The 23,531-nt window shown below is 47.0% G+C and overlaps 1 protein-coding gene across 1 annotated transcript; it reads left to right on the forward strand.

The window, feature by feature from the left end:
* The first annotated feature begins 2,463 nt into the window (after positions 1-2,463).
* On the forward strand, positions 2,464-3,590 carry LOC119353010 (expansin-A1-like). The gene is made up of 2 exons (XM_037619589.1): positions 2,464-2,651; positions 2,735-3,590. The coding sequence occupies exons 1-2, from the start codon at positions 2,498-2,500 to the stop codon at positions 3,364-3,366; spliced, it is 786 nt and encodes a 261-aa protein (XP_037475486.1). The 5' UTR covers positions 2,464-2,497; the 3' UTR covers positions 3,367-3,590.
* Positions 3,591-23,531: the final 19,941 nt, after the last annotated feature.

Genomic DNA, 23,531 nt, shown 5'->3' on the forward strand with positions numbered 1-23,531 from the left:
AGGCATAAGTGGAGCTAGGAGAGTCCAAATGAGGTGCGGTTTTCGGCCACGCGATCGTGATCGAACGCTCTAGGACATGGAGCAGAGTTTGGTGGGTTTTGGGACAAATTGGAGGGGTGTTGGGCTGCAACACACATGAGGCCTTTTCGGTCCCTCGGTTAACCGTTGGAGTATCAAACGAAGTCCAAATGGCACGAAACTTGACAGGCGGTCTACCGGTAGTAAACCAAGGCCGCTTGGCAAGTCTCGGTCCAATCCGGAAATGTTTAATCCCCACACACGAAAGAAAGCTAGAAATGGCCACCGGAGGAGAACGAAGCGCCGGAATGCAAAACGGACAACGGAGAAAATGCTCGAATGCATGAGATGCACACGTATGCAAATGCAATGCACATGATGACATGATATGAGATGCATGACAAGACAAAAACACACGGAGACAAAAACCCGAACCCGAGAAATAAATATAACTTAATGCCAGAAACGGCAAGAGTTGGAGTACAAATAGGGAAAGTTACATCCGGGGTGTTACACCGGAGCCCCGAACAAACTCCAGATCAGCCCTCCCGAGAGGTTTTAGGGCTTGGCGGCGGCTCCGTATCGTAAAACGCGATGATTTCTTCTCTCCTAGTTTTTTCTCTCCGAAAGCAAATATATAGAGTTGGAGTTGGCGTCGGAGGGTTTCTAGGGGGCCCACGAGGTAGGGGGGCGCGCCCTAGGGGGGGGGCGCCCCCACCCTCGTGAGAAGGGTGTGGGCCCCTTGGTCTTCATCTTTGGCGAGGATTTTTTTATTGTTTTTTCTAAGATGTTCCATGGAGTTTCAGGTCATTCCGAGAATATTTGTTTTCTGCACATAAAACAACACCATGGCAATTCTGTTGAAAACAGCGCCAGTCCGGGTTAGTTCCATTCAAATCATACAAGTTAGAGTCCAAAACAAGGGCAAAAATGTTTGGAAAAGTAGATACGACGGAGACGTATCAGTTATCAGGCACAACTCCTTGACTCCCAATGGCCGTCGCCAAGCACCCTCGCACGACGCCATGTCCATGGCCCTTGACGTCACACAACCTGATAATGAACTATGTCCCGACCACCACCGACATCCACCGTTCCTATGGCGGGAGAGACCTCACAACCCACGAAAACCACACGAATCGAGCCCAATCTCACCTACCCGGAACTGCAACTCTGACTCACCTCGGGTCCCGAACAGATCCACCCTACTGCGAGCCCCCGGTCACCGCCATGCCATCGGCATAGACCGAGGAGATGAGAGACCGCTACCACCACTCAGCATCGCCTGCGAGGCACGATTGCCAAAGAACGACACCGCCCCCCACAGACCCGCACCGCCCACGCCCTCGACAGCCCGACACCACGGCCTCCACCGTCAGCCATGCCACACCAATGCGCACCACCACACTGGATCCCCACAAGCGCCCACAGCCACCGGAGACGGCTAGCCCGCGCTACCACAGCCCGTGTTGCTTGCGAAATGGCGTCGAGAGGAGCCACTTCACACGGATTTGGCAGCCCCTCGCCTTCGTCCCAAGCACACTCCGCCGCCAAGGAAACCGAGGCGCCGCCGAGCCGCCCTGGTCCAGCCCCATGCCTCCACGCAGGGCCGCCGGCCAGCACCAAACTCCACCGCACCAGGGAGAGAGAGAGGACCCCACCGTTGCCAACACCTACTAGGCTTTGCCCGACGACGGGAGGGGAGGAGGAGGCCTAGTAACCGGCGGCGGCAGGTGCGGCCCCTCGATTGTTTTCAAGAGCGAGACGAGGGAAAGGTGGCGTTTTTTCATCGGATGTTGGATCTTTCCCGATACGGAGCCCTTCAATACGGACATCCAAACAAGGCTCCATCATTTCTTCAGATTTGATCTTGAACTCAGTGAACCCGGACTATATTAATTCCTGGGCATCTTGTTTGTTTCTCACCCGAAAAAGAAAACCGGCCCTATGAAAATCCAAGGAAACAGTTTCCCCATGTGTACCCACGGCCAAAAGAAGCGCCGAATTTGACTGTGCAGCACAGGGCAAGACACGAAGCCCGGATCTACGCGGGGGAGTGGCGCCGACAGATCGAAATTAAACGCCGCATGCATCTATCCAGCCTCGACCCGACACACGTCAGAGGCGCCCAACAGTTTATTGACCCGGGAACATGGCCAGAGCTCTCCCGATAGAATCTCCCACGAGCCTCCATGCGTCGGCCTGGACCAATAATGCCGCTCGCCAGCACCGCCACCGCTCCAGCTCGTGTCCCCGTCACCCCGGCTCCCGAAAGAGCACGCACTCCACCCGCATCTGTGCATGCACGCCCACATGCATGCACGGGCACGGCCCGTCGCAACGCGCCAGCGGAGCTTCCTCCGGGCTTCCATCCCCCAGCAGGTCCCAGTGCAGTGCAAGGCATGGCTACTTAAACTCCTAGATCTGCCTGTCATGTCCGGCCACTAGCGATACCACGAGCTTCATTGATCTCTGTAACATGGGGACGTCAGCTGGATCGTCTCTTCGGCTCTTCGTGTTGTTCGCGGTCGCGACGTGCCTGCTCTGGAGCACGGCCTCCGGCTTCTCGGCGTCCGGCGTCAGCAGGGCCTTCGCCACCTTCTACGGCGGCAGCGACGCCTCGGGAACCATGGGTACGTGCGCAAGTGTAGTTAACTTCATTCGATCGTGATGAACACACAGAAAGAAGCTGATGATGCGATTGCGATGCGTGCAGGCGGGGCATGCGGGTACGGGAACCTGTACTCGACGGGGTACGGCACGAACACGGCGGCGCTGAGCACGGCGCTGTTCAACGACGGCGCCTCCTGCGGGCAGTGCTACCGGATCAGGTGCGACTACGCGGCGGACCCGCGGTTCTGCATCCGCGGCGCGTCGGTGACCATCACGGCCACCAACCTCTGCCCGCCCAACTACGCGCTGCCCAACGACGACGGCGGCTGGTGCAACCCGCCGCGGCAGCACTTCGACATGGCCGAGCCGGCATGGCTCAACATCGGCGTCTACCGCGGCGGCATCGTGCCGGTGCTCTACCAGCGCGTGCCCTGCGCCAAGAAGGGCGGCGTCAGGTTCACAGTCAACGGCCACGACTACTTCGAGCTCGTGCTCGTCAGCAACGTCGGCGGCGTGGGCTCCATCCGGTCCGTGTCCATCAAGGGGTCCAGGACCGGGTGGATGCCCATGTCCAGGAATTGGGGGGTCAACTGGCAGTCCAACGCGCTGCTCACCGGCCAGAGCCTCTCGTTCCAGGTCACCAGCACCGACGGCCAGACGCTCACCTTCCCCAACGCCGCGCCCGCCGGCTGGGGCTTCGGCCAGACCTTCGCCACCAACAAGCAGTTCTCTTAAGAGACGATCATAAGTACGAGTGGTTTATTAATTTATACTCCAGCCTTTTTTGTGGGGGATGTATGTCTTTGATCAGTGATCGGTGTGTCGATCGGTGTGAACGTTCGGTCATCGGTGTGTCGATCGCGGTGATATCTTCGCCTGACGAGGTATTGTGTCCATCCATGCATTTGCCTCTGCATCCGAGGCTTCATGATGACCAATATGCCAAGAGTTTCATAAAATTTGAAGCTATGGTTGATTTTTTTTCTCAAAATTTGGGAGGTTTTAGGAATTTTCTGGAAAAAAATGACGCATGTCGTCCTCCGATTGGCCAGAACTGAATTTCTAACGAAATATAAAGTCAAAAGGCAAATATCATGGCATTGGTGGATTTTGAGAAAGTGTTTGACACTATGGAACACGACGCTATCCTGCAAATTTTTAGAGTTTAAAGGTTTGATGAGAAATGGGGAGCTTGGATCAAGGAGATCTTATCCTCTCGAATACCTTCCATCCTTTTGAATGGTGTGCCCCATTAAGCAGTACAATGCAAACATGGGATTCAGTACCACTGTTAATTGACACTTCTATTTGTCTTGCCAGCAGATTTATTTCAATCTGTTCTCGATGACATGTATCTTTGTGGGGAGCTGTATTTTCCAACCCCATCTCATGATCCGGACTATCCAATTGCGCAGTATGCTGGTGATATGTTGTTGGTTATGCCGGATATTGATTCTCAACTTCCGGCCCAGAAATAAATGTTACAAGTTTTTTTTGTTGCTAAATCCACTCGTTTGAAAGTGAATTTTCGTTCTCCATGTTGCTTATCAATTTGATTGATGATGTAGCTTCTCATTTGGCCAATTTGATTGAGTGTCAATTGGGTAAGATGCCTTTCACTTACCTTCGTTTACCCAGGGTACACTATAGGCCCAAGTGTTGGGGAACGTAGCAATAATTCAAAATTTTCCTACGTGTCACCAAGATCAATCTAGGAGATACTAGCAACGAGAGAGAGGGAGTGCATCTTCATACCCTTGAAGATCGCTAAGCGGAAGCGTTCAAGAGAACGGGGTTTATGGACTCGTACTCGTCGTGATCCAAATCACCGATGATCCTAGCGCCGAACGGACGGCACCTCCGCGTTCAACACACGTACGGAACGGAGACGTCTCCCGCGCCTTGATCCAGCAAGGAGGAGGGAGAGGTTGAGGAAGAGAGTCCAACAGCAGCACGACGGCGTGGTGGTGATGGAGTGGCAGTTCTCCGGCAGGGCTTCGCCAAGCTCACACGGAGGAGGAAATGTATTGGAGGGGAGGGGCTGTGCCAGGTGCAAGGGTGTGGCCGCCCTCCCATCCCTCCACTATTTATAGGTGGGGAGAGAGGGGGCCGGCCCCCCTAGATCCCATCTAGGGTTGGGGGCGGCGGCCAAGGGGGGGAGGAGTGCCTCCCAAGTCAAGTGGAGGCCCTCCCCCTTAGGGTTTCCCCTCTCCCATGCGCATGGGCCTTGGGGGGGGGGGCTGGTGCCCCTGGCCCATTAAGGCTAGGGAGCCCCCCTACAGCCCATGCTGCTGTATTGGACATGGTGGAACGTTTTTCGGACCTCCGGACCCCTCCGGAATCCTCCGGAACCTTTCGGAAGCTTCCCGGTACAATACCAGAAAAAAACCGAACTTTTCCTGGAACCCGAACAACAACTTTCCATATATAAATCTTTACCTCCGGACCATTCCAGAACTCCTCGTGACATCCGGGATCTCATCCGGGACTCCGAACAACATTCAGTAATCACATACAAGTCTTCCTAATAACCCTAGCATCGTCGAACCTTAAGTGCGTAGACCCTACGGGTTCGGGAACCATGCAGACATGACCGAGATAACTCTCCAGTCAATAACCAATAGCGGGATCTGGATACCCATGTTGGCTCCCACATGCTCCACGATGATCTCATCAGATGAACCACGATGTCAAGGATTCAATCAATCCCGTATACAATTCCCTTTGTCTATCAGTACGATACTTGCTCGAGATTCGATCGTCGGTATCCCGATACCTTGTTCAATCTCGTTACCGGCAAGTCTCTTTACTCATTCCGTAACACATCATCCCGTGATCAACTCCTTGGTCACATTGTGCACATTATGATGATGTCCTACCGAGTGGGCCCAGAGATACCTCTCCGTTACACGAAGTGACAAATCCAGTCTTGATTCGTGCCAACCCAACAGACACTTTCGGAGATACCCGCAGTGCACCTTTATAGCCACCCAGTTACGTTGTGACGTTTGGTACACCCAAAGCATTCCTACGGTATCCGGGAGTTGCACAATCTCATGGTCTAAGGAAATGATACTTGACATTAGAAAAGTTTTAGCATACGAACTACACAATCTTGTGCTAGGCTTAGGATTGGGTCTTGTCCATCACATCATTCTCCTAATGATGTGATCCCGTCATCAACGACATCCAATGTCCATGGTCAAGAAACCGTAACCATCTATTGATCAACGAGCTAGTCAAATAGAGGCTTACTAGGGACATGGTGTTGTCTATGTATCCACACATGTATCTGAGTTTCCTATCAATAAAATTCTAGCATGGATAATAAACGATTATCATGAACAAGGAAATATAATAATAACTAATTTATTATTGCCTCTAGGGCATATTTCCAACAGTCTCCCACTTGCACTAGAGTCAATAATCCAGTTCACATCGCTATGTGATTAACACTCAAGGTCACATCCCCATGTGACTAACACCCAAGGAGTTTACTAGAGTCAATAATCTAGTTCACATTACCATGTGATCAACACTCAATGAGTTCTGAGTTTGATCATGTTATGCTTGTGAGAGATGTTATAGTCAACAGGTCTGAACCTTTCAGATCCGTGTGTGCTTTACAAATCTCTATGTCATCTTGTAAATGCAGCTACCACGCTCTATTTGGAGCTATTCCAAATAATTGTTCTACTATACAAATCCGGTTTACTACTCAGAATCATCCAGATTAGTGTCAAAGATTGCATCGGCGTAACCCTTTACGATGAACTCTTTTACCACCTCCATAATCGAGAAAATTCCTTAGTCCACTAGTTACTAAGGATAACCTTGACCGTTGTCCTGTGATCCATTCCTAGATCACACTTGTGCCCCTTGACTGACTCATGGCTTGGCACACTTCAGGTGCGGTACACAACATAGCATACTTTAGAGCCTACGTCTAAAGCATAGGGGACGACCTTCGTCCTTTCTCTCTATTCTGCCATGGTCAGGTCTTGAGTTTTACTCAATACTCATACCTTATAACACAGCCAAGAACTCCTTCTTTGCCGATCTATTTTTGAACTCCTTCAAAATTTTGTCATGGTATGTGTTCGTTTGAAAGTACCATTAAGCGATTTTGATCTATCCTTATAGATCTTGATGCTCAATGTTCAAGTAGCTTAATCCAGGTTTTCCATTGAAAAACACTTTTCAAATATCCCTATGTGCTTTCCAGAAACTCTACATCATTTCTGATCAACAACATATACTCATCAGAAATTCTATAGTGCTCCCACTCACTTCTTTGGAAATACAAGTTTCTCATAAACTTTGTATAAACCCAAAATCTTTGATCATCTCATCAAAGTGTACATTCCAACTCCGAGATGCTTACTCCAGTCCTTAGAAGGGTTGCTGGAGCTTTGCATACTTGTTAGCATCTTTCAGGATTGACAAAACCTTCTGGATGTATCACATACAACCTTTCCTCAAGAAAACGTCGAGGAAACAATGTTTTGACATCCTATCTGCAATATTTCATAAATAATGCAGTAACTGCTATCATAATTCCAACAGACTCTTAGCATCGCTACGAGTGAGAAAGTCTCATCGTAGTCAACTCCTTAAACTTGTCGGGAAAACATCTTAACGACAAGTCAAGCTTTCTTGATGGTGACACTTACCATCATTGTCTGTCTTCCTTTTAAAATCCGTCTGCACCCAACAGATTTACGACCATCAAGTAGTTCCTTCAAAGTATATACTTTGTTTTATACATGGATCCTTTCTCGGATTTTATGGCCTCGAGCCATTCGTCGGAATCCGGGCCCACCATCGCTTCTTCATAGCTCGTAGGTTCATTGTTGTCTAGCAACATGACTTCCAAGACAGGATTACGTACCACTCTGAAGTAGTACACATCCTTGTCGACCTATGAGGTTTGGTATTGACTTGATCCGAAGTTTCATGATTACTATCATAAGCTTCCACTTCAATTGGTGTAGGTGCCACAGGAACAACTTCCTGTGCCCTGCTACACACTAGTTGAAGTGACGGTTCAATAACCTCATCAAGTCTCCACCATCCTGCCACTCACTTCTTTCGAGAGAAACTTTTCCTCGAGAAAGGACCCGTTTCTAGAAACAATCACTCTTGCTTCCGGATCTGAAATAGGAGGTACACCCAACTATTTTTGGGTATTCTATGAAGATGCATGTATCCGCTTTGGGTTCGAGCTTATCAGCCTGAAACCTTTTCAAATAAGCGTCGCAGCCCCAAACTTTCAAGAAACGGCAGCTTAGGTTTTTCTAAACCATAGTTCATACGGTGTCGTCTCAACGGAATTGTGTGGTGCCCTATTTAAAGTGAATGTGGTTGTCTCTAATGCCTAACCCATAAATGATAGTGGTAATTTGATAAGAGACATCATGGTATGCACCATATCCAATAGGGTGCAGTTACGATGTTCGGACACACCATCACACTATGGTGTTCCAGGTGGTATTAGTTGTGAAACAATTTCCACAATGTCTTAATTATGTGCCAAACTCATAACTCAGATATTCATCTCTATGATCATATCATAGACATTTCATCATCTTGTCACGACGGTCTTCAACTTCACTCTGAAATTACTTGAACCTTTCAATAATTCAGACTTGTGTTTCATCAAGTAAATATACTTAGCATCTACTCAAATCATTTGTGAAGTAAGAACATAACGATATCCATCGCGTGCCTCAGCACTCATTGGACTGCACACACCAAAATGTATTACTTCCAACAAGTTTCTTTCTTGTTCCATCTTACTGAAAATGAGGCCTTTCAGTCATCTTGCCCATGTGGTATGATTTGCATGTCTCAAGTGATTCAAAATCAAGTGAGTCCAAACGATCCATCTGTATGGAGTTTCTTCATGCATATCTACCAATAGACATGGTTCGCATGTCTCAATCTTTTCAAAAACGAGTGAGTCCAAAGATCCATCAACATGGAGCTTCTTCATGCATTTTATACCAACATGACTCAAATGGCAGTGCCACAAGTACGTGGTACTATCATTACTATCTTATATCTTTTGGCACAAACATGTGTATCACTATGATCGAGATTCAATAAACCATTTATTTTAGGTGCAAGACCATTGAAGGTATTATTCAAGTAAACAGAGTAACCATTATTCTCCTTAAATGAATAACCGTATGGCGATAAACATAATCCAATCATGTCCATGCTCAACACAAACACCAAATAACAATTATTTAGGTTTAACACCAATCTCGATGGTAGGGGGAGCGTGCGATGTTTGATCACATCAACCTTGGAAACACTTCCAACATATCGTCATCTCACCTTTAGCTAGTCTCCGTAGCCTTTTATTTCGAGTTACTAACACTTAGCAACCGAACCGGTATTTATTACCCTGGTGCTACTAGGAGTACTAGTAAAGTACACAATAATATAATGTATATTCAAAATACTTCTGTCGACCTTGCCAGCCTTCTCATCTACCAAGTATCTAGGGTAGTTCTGCTTCAGTGACCGTTCTCCTCATTATAGAATCACTTAGTCTCGGGTTTGGTTCAACCTTGGGTTTCTTCACTAGAGCAGTAACTGATTTGCCGTCTCATGAAGTATCCCTTCTTTCCCTTGCCCTTCTTGAAACTAGTGGTTTTACTAACCATCAACAATTGATGCTCCTACTTGATTTCTACTTTCACGGTGTCAAACATCGCGAATTGCTCAAGGATCATCATGTCTATCCCTGATATGTTATAGTTCATCACTAAGCTCTAATAGCTTGGTGGCAGTGACTATGAAGAACTATCACTATCTCATCTGGAAGATTAACTCCCACCCGATTCAAGCGACTGTAGTACTCAGACAATCTGAGCACATGCTCAACGATTGAGCTTTACTCCCTTAGTTTGCAGGCTTAAGAAACTTGTCAGAGGTATCATACCTCTTGACGTGGGCACTAGTCTGAAATCCCAATTTCAGTCTTTGGAACATCTCATATGTTCTGCGATGTTTCAAAAAACGTCTTTGGTGCCACAATTCTAAACCGTTAGTATTACACACTGAACTATCACGTAGTCATCAAAACGTGTATGTCAGATGTTTCCCAACATCTACAGACGATGCTCGAGGTTCAACACACTGAGCGGTGCATTAAGGACATAGCCCTTCGGTGGAGCAATGAGGACAATCCTCAGTTCATGGACCTAGTCCGCATAATTGCTACCGTCAACTCTCAACTAAATTTTCTCTAGGAACATATCTAAAACAGTAGAACCAAAGCGTGAGCTACGACATAATTTGCAAAGACCTTTTGACTATATTCATGATAATTAAGTTCATATAATCAAATTATTCAATGAACTCCCACTTAGATAGACATCCCTCTAGTCATCTAAGTGATACATGATCCGAGTCAACTAGGCCGTGTCCGATCATCACGTGAGACGGACTAGTCATCATCGGTGAACATCTTCATGTTGATAGTATCCACTATATGACTCATGTTCGACCTTTCGGTCTTCCGTGTTCCGAGGCCATGTCTGTACATGCTAGGCTCGTCAAGTTAACCTAAGTGTATTGCGTGTGTAAATCTGGCTTACACCCGTTGTATGCGAACGTTAGAACCTATCACACCCGATCATCACGTGGTGCTTCGGAACAACGGACCTTAGCAACGGTGCACAGTTAGGGGGAACACAATCCTTGATATTTTAATGAGGGGTCATCTTATTTAAGCTACCGTCGTTCTAAGCAAATAAGATGTAAACATGACAAACATCACATGCAAATCATAAAGTGACATGATATGGCCAATATCATCTTGCGCCTTTGATCTCCATCTTCGAGGCGCGGCATGAACACCATCGTCACCGGCATGACACCATGATCTCCACCATCATGATCTCCATCATCGTGTCTTCATGAAGTTGCCTCACCAACTATTACTTCTACTACTATGGCTAACGGTTAGCAATAAAGTAAAGTAATTTCATGGCGTTTTCATTGACACGCAGGTCATAAATAAATTAAGACAACTCCTATGGCTCCTGCCGGTTGTCATACTCATCGACATGCAAGTCATGATTCCTATTACAAGAACATGATCAATCTCATACATCACATATATCATTCATCACATCCTTTTGGCCATATCACATCACATAGCATACCCTGCAAAAACAAGTTAGACGTCCTCTAATTGTTGTTGCATATTTTACGTGGCTGCTATGGGTTCCTAGCAAAAACGTTTCTTACCTACGCAAAACCACAACAGTGATATGCCAATTGCTATTTACCCTTCATAAGGACCCTTTTCATCGAATCCGATCCGACTAAAGTGGGAGAGACAGACACCCGCCAGCCACCTTATACATCAAGTGCATGTCAGTCAATGGAACCAGTCTCACGTAAGTGTACGTGTAAGGTCAGTCCGGGCCGCTTCATCCCACAATGCCGTCGAATCAAGATAAGACTAGTAACGGCAAGCAAATTGAACAAATCATCGCCCACAATTGCTTTGTGTTCTACTCGTTCATAGAATCTACGCATAGACCTAGCTCATGATGCCACTGTTGGGGAACGTAGCAATAATTCAAAATTTTCCTACGTGTCACCAAGATCAATCTAGGAGATACTAGAACGAGAGAGAGGGAGTGCATCTTCATACCCTTGAAGATCGCTAAGCGGAAGCGTTCAAGAGAACAGGGTTGATGGAGTCGTACTCGTCGTGATCCAAATCACCGATGATCCTAGCGCCGAATGGACGGCACCTCCGCGTTCAACACACGTACGGAACGGAGACGTCTCCCGCGCCTTGATCCAGCAAGGAGGAGGGAGAGGTTGAGGAAGAGAGTCCAACAGCAGCACGATGGCGTGGTGGTGATGGAGTGGCAGTTCTCCGGCAGGGCTTCGCCAAGCTCACGCGGAGGAGGAGATGTATTGGAGGGGAGGGGCTGTGCCAGGTGCAAGGGTGTGGCCGCCCTCCCACCCCTCCACTATTTATAGGTGGGGAGAGAGGGGGCCGGCCCCCCTAGATCCCATCTAGGGTTGGGGGCGGCGGCCAAGGGGGGAGGAGTGCCTCCCAAGTCAAGTGGAGGCCCTCCCCCTTAGGGTTTCCCCTCTCCCATACGCATGGGCCTTGGGGGGGGGCTGGTGCCCCTGGCCCATTAAGGCTATGGAGCCCCCTACAGCCCATGCTGCTGTATTGGACGTGGTGGAACATTTTTCGGACCTCCGGACCCCTCCGGAATCCTCCGGAACCTTCCCGGTACAATACCGGAAAAAAACCGAACTTTTCCTGGAACCCAAACAAGAACTTTCCATATATAAATATTTACCTCCGAACCATTCCGGAACTCCTCGTGACATCCGGGATCTTATCCGGGACTCCAAACAACATTCGGTAATCACATACAAGTCTTCCTAATAACCCTAGCGTCATCGAACCTTAAGTGTGTAGACCCTACGGGTTCGGGAACCATGCAGACATGACCGAGACAACTCTCCGGTCAATAACCAACAGCGGGATCTGGATACCCATGTTGGCTCCCACATGCTCCATGATGATCTCATCGGATGAACCACGATGTCAAGGATTCAATCAATCCCGTATACAATTCCCTTTGTCTATCGGTACGATACTTGCCCGTGATTCGATCGTCGGTATCCCGATACCTTGTTCAATCTCGTTACCGGCAAGTCTCTTTACTCGTTCCGTAACACATCATCCCGTACTCCTTGGTCACATTGTGCACACTATGATGATGTCCTACCGAGTGGGCCTAGAGATACCTCTGCGTTACACGGAGTGACAAATCCCAGTCTCGATTCGTGCCAACCCAACAGACACTTTCGGAGATACCCACAGTGCAGCTTTATAGCCACCCAGTTATGTTGTGACGTTTGGTACACCCAAAGCATTCCTACGGTATCCGGGAGTTGCACAATCTCATGGTCTAAGGAAATGATGCTTGACATTAGAAAAGCTTTAGCATACGAACTACACGATCTTGTGCTAGGCTTAGGATTGGGTCTTGTCCATCACATCATTCTCCTAATGATGTGATCCCGTCATCAACGACATCCAATGTCCATGGTCAGGAAACCGTAACCATCTATTGATCAACGAGCTAGTCAACTAGAGGCTTACTAGGGACATGGTGTTGTCTATGTATCCACACGTGTATCTGAGTTTCCTATCAATACAATTCTAGCATGGATAATAAACGATTATCATGAACAAGGAAATATAATAGTAACTAATTTATTATTGCCTCTAGGGCATATTTCCAACATCAAGATCCCGGACTTAATGTCGTTGGTTGATATAATGGAAAGGAGATTGGTAGCTAGCTCTTTTCTTCTCTCACAAGATGCCATATTGCAACTTTTGAGGTATGCCATTTCATCTAGGCCAATATACTATCTTTGTAGTCTCTAGACCCCATGATATAATGAGAATTGACCAGCAATCTCTCTGGTGTGGCAATGCTGATAGCCCAAAGAAGTCATTGTCGGTATGCCATCTGGTATGTAGACCGACGGGGAATGGCGGTACGGGTATCATTAAGCACCAGATTCAGAACCAAGCTTTGCTTACAAAACACTTGAGCAAATTATATAACAAAGCTTATGTCCCATTGGTGTCTTTGATATGGAGTTCTTACTAAAATGGAGTCATTACTCATAGAATTTGTGGCTCTTTCTGCACTACTACAGATCCAAACAACACTGCCGTTCATTGACCACGCGACAGTGATAAGCTTTATAACTGACCGACCACTCGTCACTCGCCATGGATAACAAAATTTGTCGGCTTCGGCTCGATGATTATCACGGACTGGTCTAATTTTGACACGTCAGTGATAAGTTGTCCTGATGGTCCAGTTGGACCGATTGTAATCACTGCACAACCGTTATATCAGACCCGTCTGTGTAGACGTCTCATGTCTGACCATATGGTCTTGAAGCCCGCTGGCCTTTGATTTATCCTCCCCTTCCTCCATCCGGTTATCTGTGTCGGCCGGCATAGTTCAGGTGGTGCCGGGGTTGCTCTGCCCCGCCATTTGCCATGTTGCCCGCCGCGTCTCCCGCTCCTCGGTCTTGGGTCTCAGTGGTGGCTATAGCAGTGAGCTCCATTCCCTTATAGTAATGTTACAGTTTCAAATAAGCTATGCATGTCATGGATCATTTCGTTACAATTGTAGTAGAGCCTTATAGTTTTTTTTCTTCCTTGCAATGTTATTGTGTTACAATTTTGTGATGTATGTAATTATATTTAATGCATGTTATATGTGAAAATTTAGTTGAATATGTTAGAAAACACACACGCACACACAAACACACACACAAACACGCACGGGCACACACACACACACACACAAACACACACACACACACGTGCGCAAGACACAAACATACACATATATATCCTACTTATTTAAGAGCATTTTGAGAGTAGTTCCCATGTACCGAAAGATTTAAGAGCAATTTTTCCTTGCAACATATAACTTGAAAAGAGTTACACTTGTCTATAGTTCCCATCTACTTCTCATATTAATGTTTGGCAACTGTTCAAAGCAAAAGTTGACGAGTAACCTATACCCCTTAACTTATGCATTGAAGGTAGTCATACATTTTGTGCATGTTGATAAGGTCCATTCTGCTTTCTGAGACCATGATATGTCACTTTGTTTTCATTATTTTTCTACATTCATCTGAGTGACCTTTGGTATGTTTGAATCGTTCATTCAACATTACTTTTAGGAACGGGAATACATTTCTATAGCACTATACCAATATATATGTAGTAGATCCCCAGATGATCATGGACTCACTCCATTGATCAAGACTACCTACATACTTGTCTTTAGTTCTGGTCTTGACCCTGTTTAAGCTAGATAACAAGTATTCTTTCGAATCAGATACGCATTTTAGTTGAATTGCACAAAATAAGATCGCCACAGAATCTGATCCAACCTGCACATACTTTGTCTATGGATGAGGAGCAAGGTGAAGTAGATAGACGACGAGTCATTTTAGTTGAGCTACACAAAAGAAGATCGCAATAGGGTACCATAAATGATGGGAGGCCTACAATCACAATGACTGAGCCTACTGTACTCTCATCCATGATGCACCATTCGTAAGTTGTCAATGTGTTATCTTGCAATTCCTTATTACACATTACATCCTTATAAACAAATATGTGTATTACATGTTTAATATAAAGTCATTGCCTTTCCTCGAATCTAAGATGAGGGCCATATTTGGACTCTTGAGTGCTTATCGGAGAATGGATATCATTCCCAAGATATGACAGACTCGATACTATTCTCTTCGGTAGTGCTCAAAAGAGGATATCATTCCCAAGAGGTTCTAAATCTTTGTATCTTTAGTTTAAGTCAACGTTAGATGACATATCTGTTATATATGCGAATAGAATTGTATTGGATTGGACGAGATGTACATTTATTTGTGTATGCGATGTCGTATGAAAATGCAATGTTTATATGTGCTTCTTGTGTATTACCTGTGTAATCTGTGTCATGTAGTGCGGAGTACTTGATGTACCTAGGCAGTGGACAATCATTGATATACCTATTTCTCTAGTCCTCTTGATAGGTATCACTGACGGGCCAGCCGATCAGTGATGAAGACGTCATTACTGACCCCGAGGCACTCACGGGCCACTCATGCATTAATGATGATACTATTTGGCCGGTCACTGCTATTCATGTTTGTTGTAGTCTTGGTGGAGCGATATTTGAAGCTTAGCGATTAGTACAAGGCAACTCTTCAATCGGGAGAAGGGGTGCCCCCTCACAAAAAGGGGTCGCAGTGACCAGACCCGGGCGACTGTTTACCAAAAACACAGGTCGCCGCAAAGTCGTATACGGGCGACTCAGTTTGATTGTTGTTTGATGCCTAGCAGATTGAGCGATCTTCTTGGCCCCTTCGGCATCATTTGGCAAGGCTCGTTTCGTTTTCCCGGATGAAAAAGTTTCTGTCAAAGATTTTGGAGAAACTCCTGACCAGGCCACTCTATTGCACCTTCCAATTTCTATTGAGGCGATGGATGAATTGCAACCTCTGGAGGGTTGGTTACTTAACATAACCCACCTGTGCCCGATGTTTGTTCTTGGGCAGGTTACTTTTGAATGTTGTTGCCATCTAGTTCAGTTAGATACCAATTATCCAAAATTGTAGATGAAAAAAGGTTTTTAGTAAGGGCCTCTAACAAGAATATGTTTCATCCATTTCTACTAGCAAAAACCGATGGAGATGATGGTAATGACATGGAAAAGAAACTATTTCTTGTATTGATAAGTAAAGAAACTGAAGTTTGTAACAACAAATTAGGGGATCCTAATTTCAAATACTAAATTCTTCCACTCACCAGTTGTGAGACATATCCATTGCAGTGCCAAAAAATGAAGCTTTTCCGAGAATTAATAGCAAGACAATAGTTCGCTTGTTGTATATAATAAATATCACACATGTGTTGTATATGTGTAGTCAGTGCTAGAATTTACACATGCATGCTCCACAATCAATGTTCGTACATACAGAAATCATACAGAACGAAAAATACGCTCTGTTAGGCAACAGAGTCATGGAGAAAAGTGAAGTTCACAAAAGGCCTTCGTACATAGGCCATTGCACTACTAGGAAAAGGCCTACTAATGTCGCACTGGTTTTGCCTACTAATGGCGCATTACCAGTGCGCCATTAGTAGCACGCCACTAGTATATCTTACTAATGGCGCACCACAGATGCGCCATTAGTATCTGGTATACTAATGGCGCACCAACTAGTGCGCCATTAGTATGTAACAACATGCGCCATTAGTGTGCCTCCTGGGGGGCCATACGTAAGCATGACTTTGTCATACTAATGGCGCATTCTCTGTTGATGCGCCATTAGTATCCTTTGGCATACTAATGGCGCACCTGGTGGTGATGCGCCATTAGTATGAATATTTGTTTTTTTTCCTTTTCTGATTTTTGCGCAGGTTACAAAATATATTATTAGACAGAATATAAAATATATTATTAGACAGAATATAGACAGCAGCACACAACAACATCAGATTCATTGAATGCAATAGAAGATTAGTCTCCGAATACAATTCATCATATTAGTCTCCGAATTCAAAAGACCGAACAAAGATAAAACATTACAAGTCTCAAGACCGCGAGTATCGAGTTTGTCTTCACATTACAAGTCGATATCGATCATCTAAACTACCATCACATAGAAGAGAGTTGTGGTCATCACGATGAGCATCATCGCGATCAAACTGGTCTTCATCCGGTCCCTTCAACGCTCCCTCCTCTCTCCCGCTAGATAGCGGGCGTATCTAGATTCGGCCTCCGCCCTAGTGGTGTATCCTTTGTAACTATTACCGCTGAAACGGTGAACCTGTCTCCGACACTTCTCCCAGTCGTCGTAGACTCCGGGAACCTTACCCTTGTACACGACATACGACGGTATCTCTATGCACAAGCCAAACAACAGACATTACATAAGCAATATGTAAGTATGCAACAAAAGGATCGGAAGAGAAAAGCAAGACATTAATAGCACGATTCATGGTCCTACTAATAAATAGCATCGATTACATCTAAGTTGAATGACTGTCCAAACCAAAGAGACATATGAATTCATTAAAGTATAATTACAACATGAGCCAATCAATGTTTCAGAACTACACATCACTACTTTCGACTCGACTCATCGGACAGGAACGTGGATGAAGCCACCGTCTGTCGTGATGGTCATGAAATCGCGGTCGTTGTCACCCTGCATTTGTAGCATTTCATCTATCTCACTATTGGACGGTTGATATCTGAGGAAGAACTGCCCCGAGGTATGAAGGACATCTTGATGGATGATGTCCGCAAACTCCGACTGGATGTGAAAGAATTCTTGTCTGAGGTCCGCGTCCTGGACTGCCAACAAGTTCGCGGCCCAATCTTTGAGATTATCTGGTAGCAGAAGTTGATGATGGTCCCTTACGATCGCCCGCATGTGATGGAGGGCGTAGTAGGCATCCTTCTGACCACCAGACGGCTGCTTGACGCAGCAGAACTTCATATTGTGTGAGAACATGTGCTTGCCGTACTTACGAACTTCCCTGGTGAAGGTGCCTCCAGATTTGGCATAGGCGGGGAGAACATCATCAAGAACTTTCTTGACATTTGTGTAGTCTATCTTGGAGTTACGGTTCGGGTCTAAATACGTGGCCATGGAATATTTCGGGCTTAAGAGGATGAGTGTGCAATATGTGTCACTGCACAGAACACGGAATATTAGAAAAAAAAGAACGATCAAAATCTAAGAAATCATATGTTACGGGGCGGTTAAGGGATGACTTACTCGGGAAAGTAAGCCACAAGGAAGTTATCCTTATCTGGGTTTGCCAGAATGACGCCTTCGAGGTGTGAACTCGCAACTTGGCGGTCCCCAGCGCTGCTGAATTGCTTGGCACGCATGTAGAAGGGGTCGACTATCACGATGTCCGGGGTCTTGTCTCTAATGATCCGCATCTCCATACTCAGCGAAAACAGCCAAACGAAGGTGTAGTGCAGCGGATGAAGGTTAAACATAGCAAAGATGTCATCAAACCGCAGGACGATCGTACCCTCGATGTCGCCATCCACAAAGCCCTTGCCCTCTGGCACCTTGGCCATGAAAATCGGGTATGCCACATCCTTCTCTCTGAGACGCCGCTTCTCCAAAGAAAGAACACTGTCGTGCAGACTCCGCATAGCACCGGTTGCAGCATTCAGCATATTTGGGGGTAGCATCGCCCTACCCGCCACATGCACCCTCCTTGAGATATCCTTAGGTGAAGGTGGCCCGTCCTGAGCACGGATCGAACTCGGTGCCGGCTAGCTCGCACCGGTGCCCTTGTTAGTCTTTCGTTTCCGTCCCTTCTTCTTGATTTCCTGTAATGGGACCGAGTTCTGCTCACAGACCGCCTTCTTGAGCGTGTTGGGGCTGATAATATTTCGCACCTCAGCTATCTGAGGCTCGGTGAAGGCGGGAGCTGGAGGCGTGTCCTAAGAACTGAACGCCAGACGACGCCTGTTGCAATTGGATTTCTCGGCCGTACCAGCTAGATCGCGGTCTTCTTGGTTGGGTTCTTGAGAAAGAGGCCCGCAGAACTCGTCAGCGTACCCATGTTCGGCAAAGTACTTATCAACTTTGGTAAATGTACCGTCGTCGTTGTCGTCGCCGTCCGGATCCTGTGCCATAGGGCTGTCCGGATCCTGTGCCATAGGGATGTCCGACAGGTCCGGTAGCGTTGCGGCGTTCTTGCCATGGCTTGGCGCCGGCACGACTGGCGGTCTTGTCTGTGGGGTGGTGTCCCCCGCCCCCAAACGAATCTGGCTCTTCGGCCAAAGAAGGGGCCAGTTTACGCAGGTGCTGAGGGTCACCTCATCTTCTTCGTCGGCCCCAGCGGGTCGAATCGGAGGTAACAGCTCGTCGCAGCCTGGCAGCACCCGAACCACTTCAACCCTATACATTGTGGGTGGCATCGGATTACCGTGGAACATGGGGTTGCCCGGTTGAACGATTCTGCCCTTGGCGACATCGACCAACTCGGCGCCCACGAAGTGCAGAAGAGTGCAAGGAACATCGGCGGTGCCCTGCGAAAACATGTACAGGGCGTCAGGGATGCCCAGGCAAAGGCAAGGAGATGAAGTCATCGACCAAGAGGCTTAGTTACTGTGATGCCGTCGAGCTCGGCTAATGTCGAGGCACCGCCAATGGCGGGCGTGCAACTGACGGAGGGGGCGCTTGCTGGCGAGGTGCCGGCCGGCGTACACCCGTGTGCATTAAGCTCCAATGCCCGTGCCGGCGCCGGAGACATGAATACCGCCTCCGCCGGAGACACCAATGGCGCCGCCGCCGGAGACACCAATGGCGCCGCCGGAGACACCAATGGCGCCGCCTGCACGCTGTGCGAGTTGCTGGCCGTGAAGCTGGGAACCGGGGGAGGCCCCTGTTGGCCGCCCGCAATCCACGTCGTCAGCCCATAAATCAACGTAGGCACCATGGCGTTGAGCGTCGTTCCAAGTTGTTGTTGCACTTGCTCTTGGATAAGCTCCGGAATCCGCGCCACTTGTGCCTTGAGTTCTTCAACCTCGCGCGTCTGGCTTTCCGAGCTGGTCTTTTTCTCCTTCCGCACACCAGCGGTATAGTATGACCCCCATTTTGTGGACAAGCCTTTGCCGGCCACACGACCAGCTGATGTCGGCTTAGTGAGCTTATCCTTGTTTTTCATTACGTTCAACGCCCTATTTAAAGGGGTGTCGAAAGGGGAGCTCTTAGACGACCCCGCGCTACTGCTTTCAGTGTCCTGCGAAAGGAACGTGAACCATTTAGAAATATTGGGGATTAATTAGAGTGCAACCATATGGAGCTAATTACGCGGGGGTGTATTCCTTACCAGAAGAAGATCAAGTGCCCTGGTCTTCGGATCCGTGGTAAGCTCCTTTGTTATCGGGTCCTCCTTGTACCGGGCCCTGACATAGTTCCTGGTCTGCTTGTCACCGCTGTATTTCTCAAAGCGGGGCGGTAGGCCTTGCTCGGCACGCTCCGCGTCCTCCTTGTCCCATATAGGCTCCGCCACTCTGTAACCGCCGGGACCGAGTTTGTGTTCCCTTAAGTTCAACTCCCGCATTTCTTTCCCCCACTGACTTGATTCGGAGGTTGCACTGCTCTCGCACTTGATCTTGAACTCATTGTACTCATCTTCGCTCATCAAAGGATATTTTGCCTTGGTCTTCTCATAACTATCACCTTTATCAATCATTCTCTTCACCGCGCTTTTCCAAGTAGACAGGGCCGTGCTCATCTTCGTGAGGGCGGCACTGTTCACTTTATTCCCTGAGAGGCGTGTGTTTTCAAATTTGGTGGGGAACTTGTATCGTTCGTGCAGCTTCGTGAAGAGGAGGTTGCGCAAATTCCCTCGGTCCTTATGCCTAAGGTTCTCGGTGTTGATCGAGACGGTGCTCCGGAGAATGCACCCGAGCAGAAGCGAGTACCCCTTGACTATATGTTTGGGCTCCGTTGGATTCCCGTCGGAGTCCACTTGAGTGAATTCCTCCTTGAGGGTGCGGAGCGCATTCGGGCGCCGGTCCTTCCTTTGCTTCTTTGGTTGGCTGCCATCTGTGTGTGCGCCGCCATCATCAGTGGCATCCTCGGCGGCACCATCAGTGGTGTCATCCCCGACGCCACTAGGGGTTGTGTAATCAGGATCGGTGTCTTCCGCGGCGTCCCCATAGCGGTGAGGTTGTTCCTCCATCTCCTGGGACAGCTCCCAGAATTGCTTGCCGCTCGAACCACCGGCCTCATCGTTGTGGGCCATGTTTCGCTCTAAATAGGAAAAAAGTTTGGTCAAAAAGTTGGTTATTGTCAAGGAACAAGATCATGGTCTCATCATTTAGGGTTTGTCGACACCGAGGCACCCTAAAAGCCTAAGCTTTCATCATTTAGGGTTTGTCGACGCCGAGGCACCCTAAAAGCCTAAGCGTACATCATTTAGGTTCTCATCGACACCGAGGCATCCGGGGCAGCCAAGTTAAGTTTTCATCATTTAGGGTTTATCGACGCCAAGGCACCCTAGGTTGGGCCTAATCACTAGACACTAATCACTTGGCTCTATTGCCACCTATGTTGGGTTTATCATCTAGGGTTTATCGATGCTAAGGAGAATTCTAAGTTGGGCCTAATCACTTGGCTCTATTGCCACCTATGGTTTAATGCACGAAGAATAAAGGGGCAGTTGATCCTACTTAATTAAGTACTAAGATACCTCGGCCCATGCATTATCGCAAGTACCCCATATGTCCTATTTTTAGCAAAGTCATGCTAAAATTCACGGAAAATTTCAGCATGACCTTTGCTGAAAATAGGACATATGGAGTACCCGAATTTGCCGGAACTGAAGTTAATCGACATTCCGGCAAACTCAAGGGCCTCTCGGGGTACCTGCAAATTCATCACGACACGATGGTCGGAGACAAAACCCAGCAAACTAGCACCACAATGTGCCTCTACTTTCATATGGATGAAAAGGCCACAGACCATATGGTCCTCTGCTTTCATATGGACAAAAATCAGCTCAACTTATGTGAGCTTCCATTCCAGATCTAATAGCAGCAAGTTGTTCACTTGTAGCTCAACTTATGTGAGCTGCCTTCAAGAAAAGAAATCTGCAGTGGCACATCTGCTCTCTGAATACATTGGCAAGAAACAAAACAACACCTAGTACCATCCATCTGCTATGGCCGTATCATGCAGTTTAACTAAGCACTAACAGGTAATTATATAACAGAAAACTTGGCGCGTACATGTCACTTAGCTTGGGCAAGCAACATACCTCGTCCTCTTGATTAGTCCAAACAAGCTGTATGCTGAGCCTCAACTCACCACCTGCACATTTTACAGCACCCATGAAATGAAAAACTAAACATAATTGTCAACCAACAAAACCAAAACACAAACATGACTTCAAATTTTCACGATCAGGAAGAAAAACAGGGTTTTCAACTACTATATTCAGTTTCATGGCATCAGTTGAACAGTTGAAAAAGAACAAGCTTCATTTAAATATCTTGCTGCTAACAAACATAACTAATGTCAGTACTCAAAAAATAGAGTGACCACACAGGGAACAAACAAACTATTCACTTTTTATTTCTTCAGAATTGGACCAGACAGAGAACAACTCCTTGGAAGCAAACTTATATGAAAAGGTTCAGCAACTTGAAACGTAACTCTTATATGAAAATCTTCTGTATGATCAAGTAAGCATAGCACATGTATATACCTGTATCACTGTCTTGGAGCCAACAAACGCCTCAATTTTTCTCCAACCGTGATCGAACCTGATCGCCTATGCTTCTTCTTTCACTCTCATGCATAAAGTTATTGTTACTACCTGGGAGGGATTATATGCTTGTTTACCACTATTAATACCATTTTTAATATAATCTTCATTCTCCTGCTATTTCTTTTCTTACAAGTGTTGATGCCATAGTGTCTCAGGTTCTTCCTAGTTAAAACATGTGATTTTGAGAAGGAATTTGCCCAATTTTCGCAGGGAGACAAAACTTAGCTAAAAATTTGATATAACAAGTAGTCCATGAAATTATATTTCCTCTAGGCAAAGTAGAAGATATTATTTTGTTTTTCCTCTAAGGTAAAGGAAATAGCCATCACTTTGAAGTGTCTAATAGATGAAATAATGCATGAGTTAGAAAGATATGTGCAAGTGTCTGAAGGCATCCTGTGAAGCAGAGCTTCCAAATTGATCTTCTTGAAACATTGTTACTAAGTAAGGCTTAATTTCATATTTCTGCAAACTAAGGTAAACCAATTATTGCATGCATAAATTTCTTATTTGGAGAAGCCAAGTATCAAAGGTTTCGAACCATGAGAATTTATTGCATTTTTCGGTGACAACACGGCTAGGAAAAAAAGACTCTGATACAGAGACTAATGACGCGATGCCCCCCTCCCTTAGAGGCATTATCACAAACACCTATCAAGCACAATCCTTTCACATGTAAACTTGAGCATGCTCTGAAAAAATCACGCAGCAAGCAAAAAATTGAACAGAGGATGCAAGAGGAAGGAGGGAGGGGGGATGAGGGAAGAGGGAGGAAGGACGAAGGAGTGGTGGCTACCTGCCTACGGACTGGTCGCCGGCGTAGCTCCGGGCGGCAGCGTTGCTGGGCAGGAGCGCCTGCTCCAGGGAGGGGGGCACCGCTGGTGGGAGCGGCTGCTTGATGGGGGGAGGCGCTGCTGGGGTCCTGTACCGGAGGCGGGGCAGCGGAGGGTTCGGCCGGCTGGGCGCGCCGCGGCGGCGGCTA

Source organism: Triticum dicoccoides, chromosome 2A (assembly GCF_002162155.2).
Source record: "Triticum dicoccoides isolate Atlit2015 ecotype Zavitan chromosome 2A, WEW_v2.0, whole genome shotgun sequence".
Classification (NCBI taxonomy): domain Eukaryota; kingdom Viridiplantae; phylum Streptophyta; class Magnoliopsida; order Poales; family Poaceae; genus Triticum; species Triticum dicoccoides.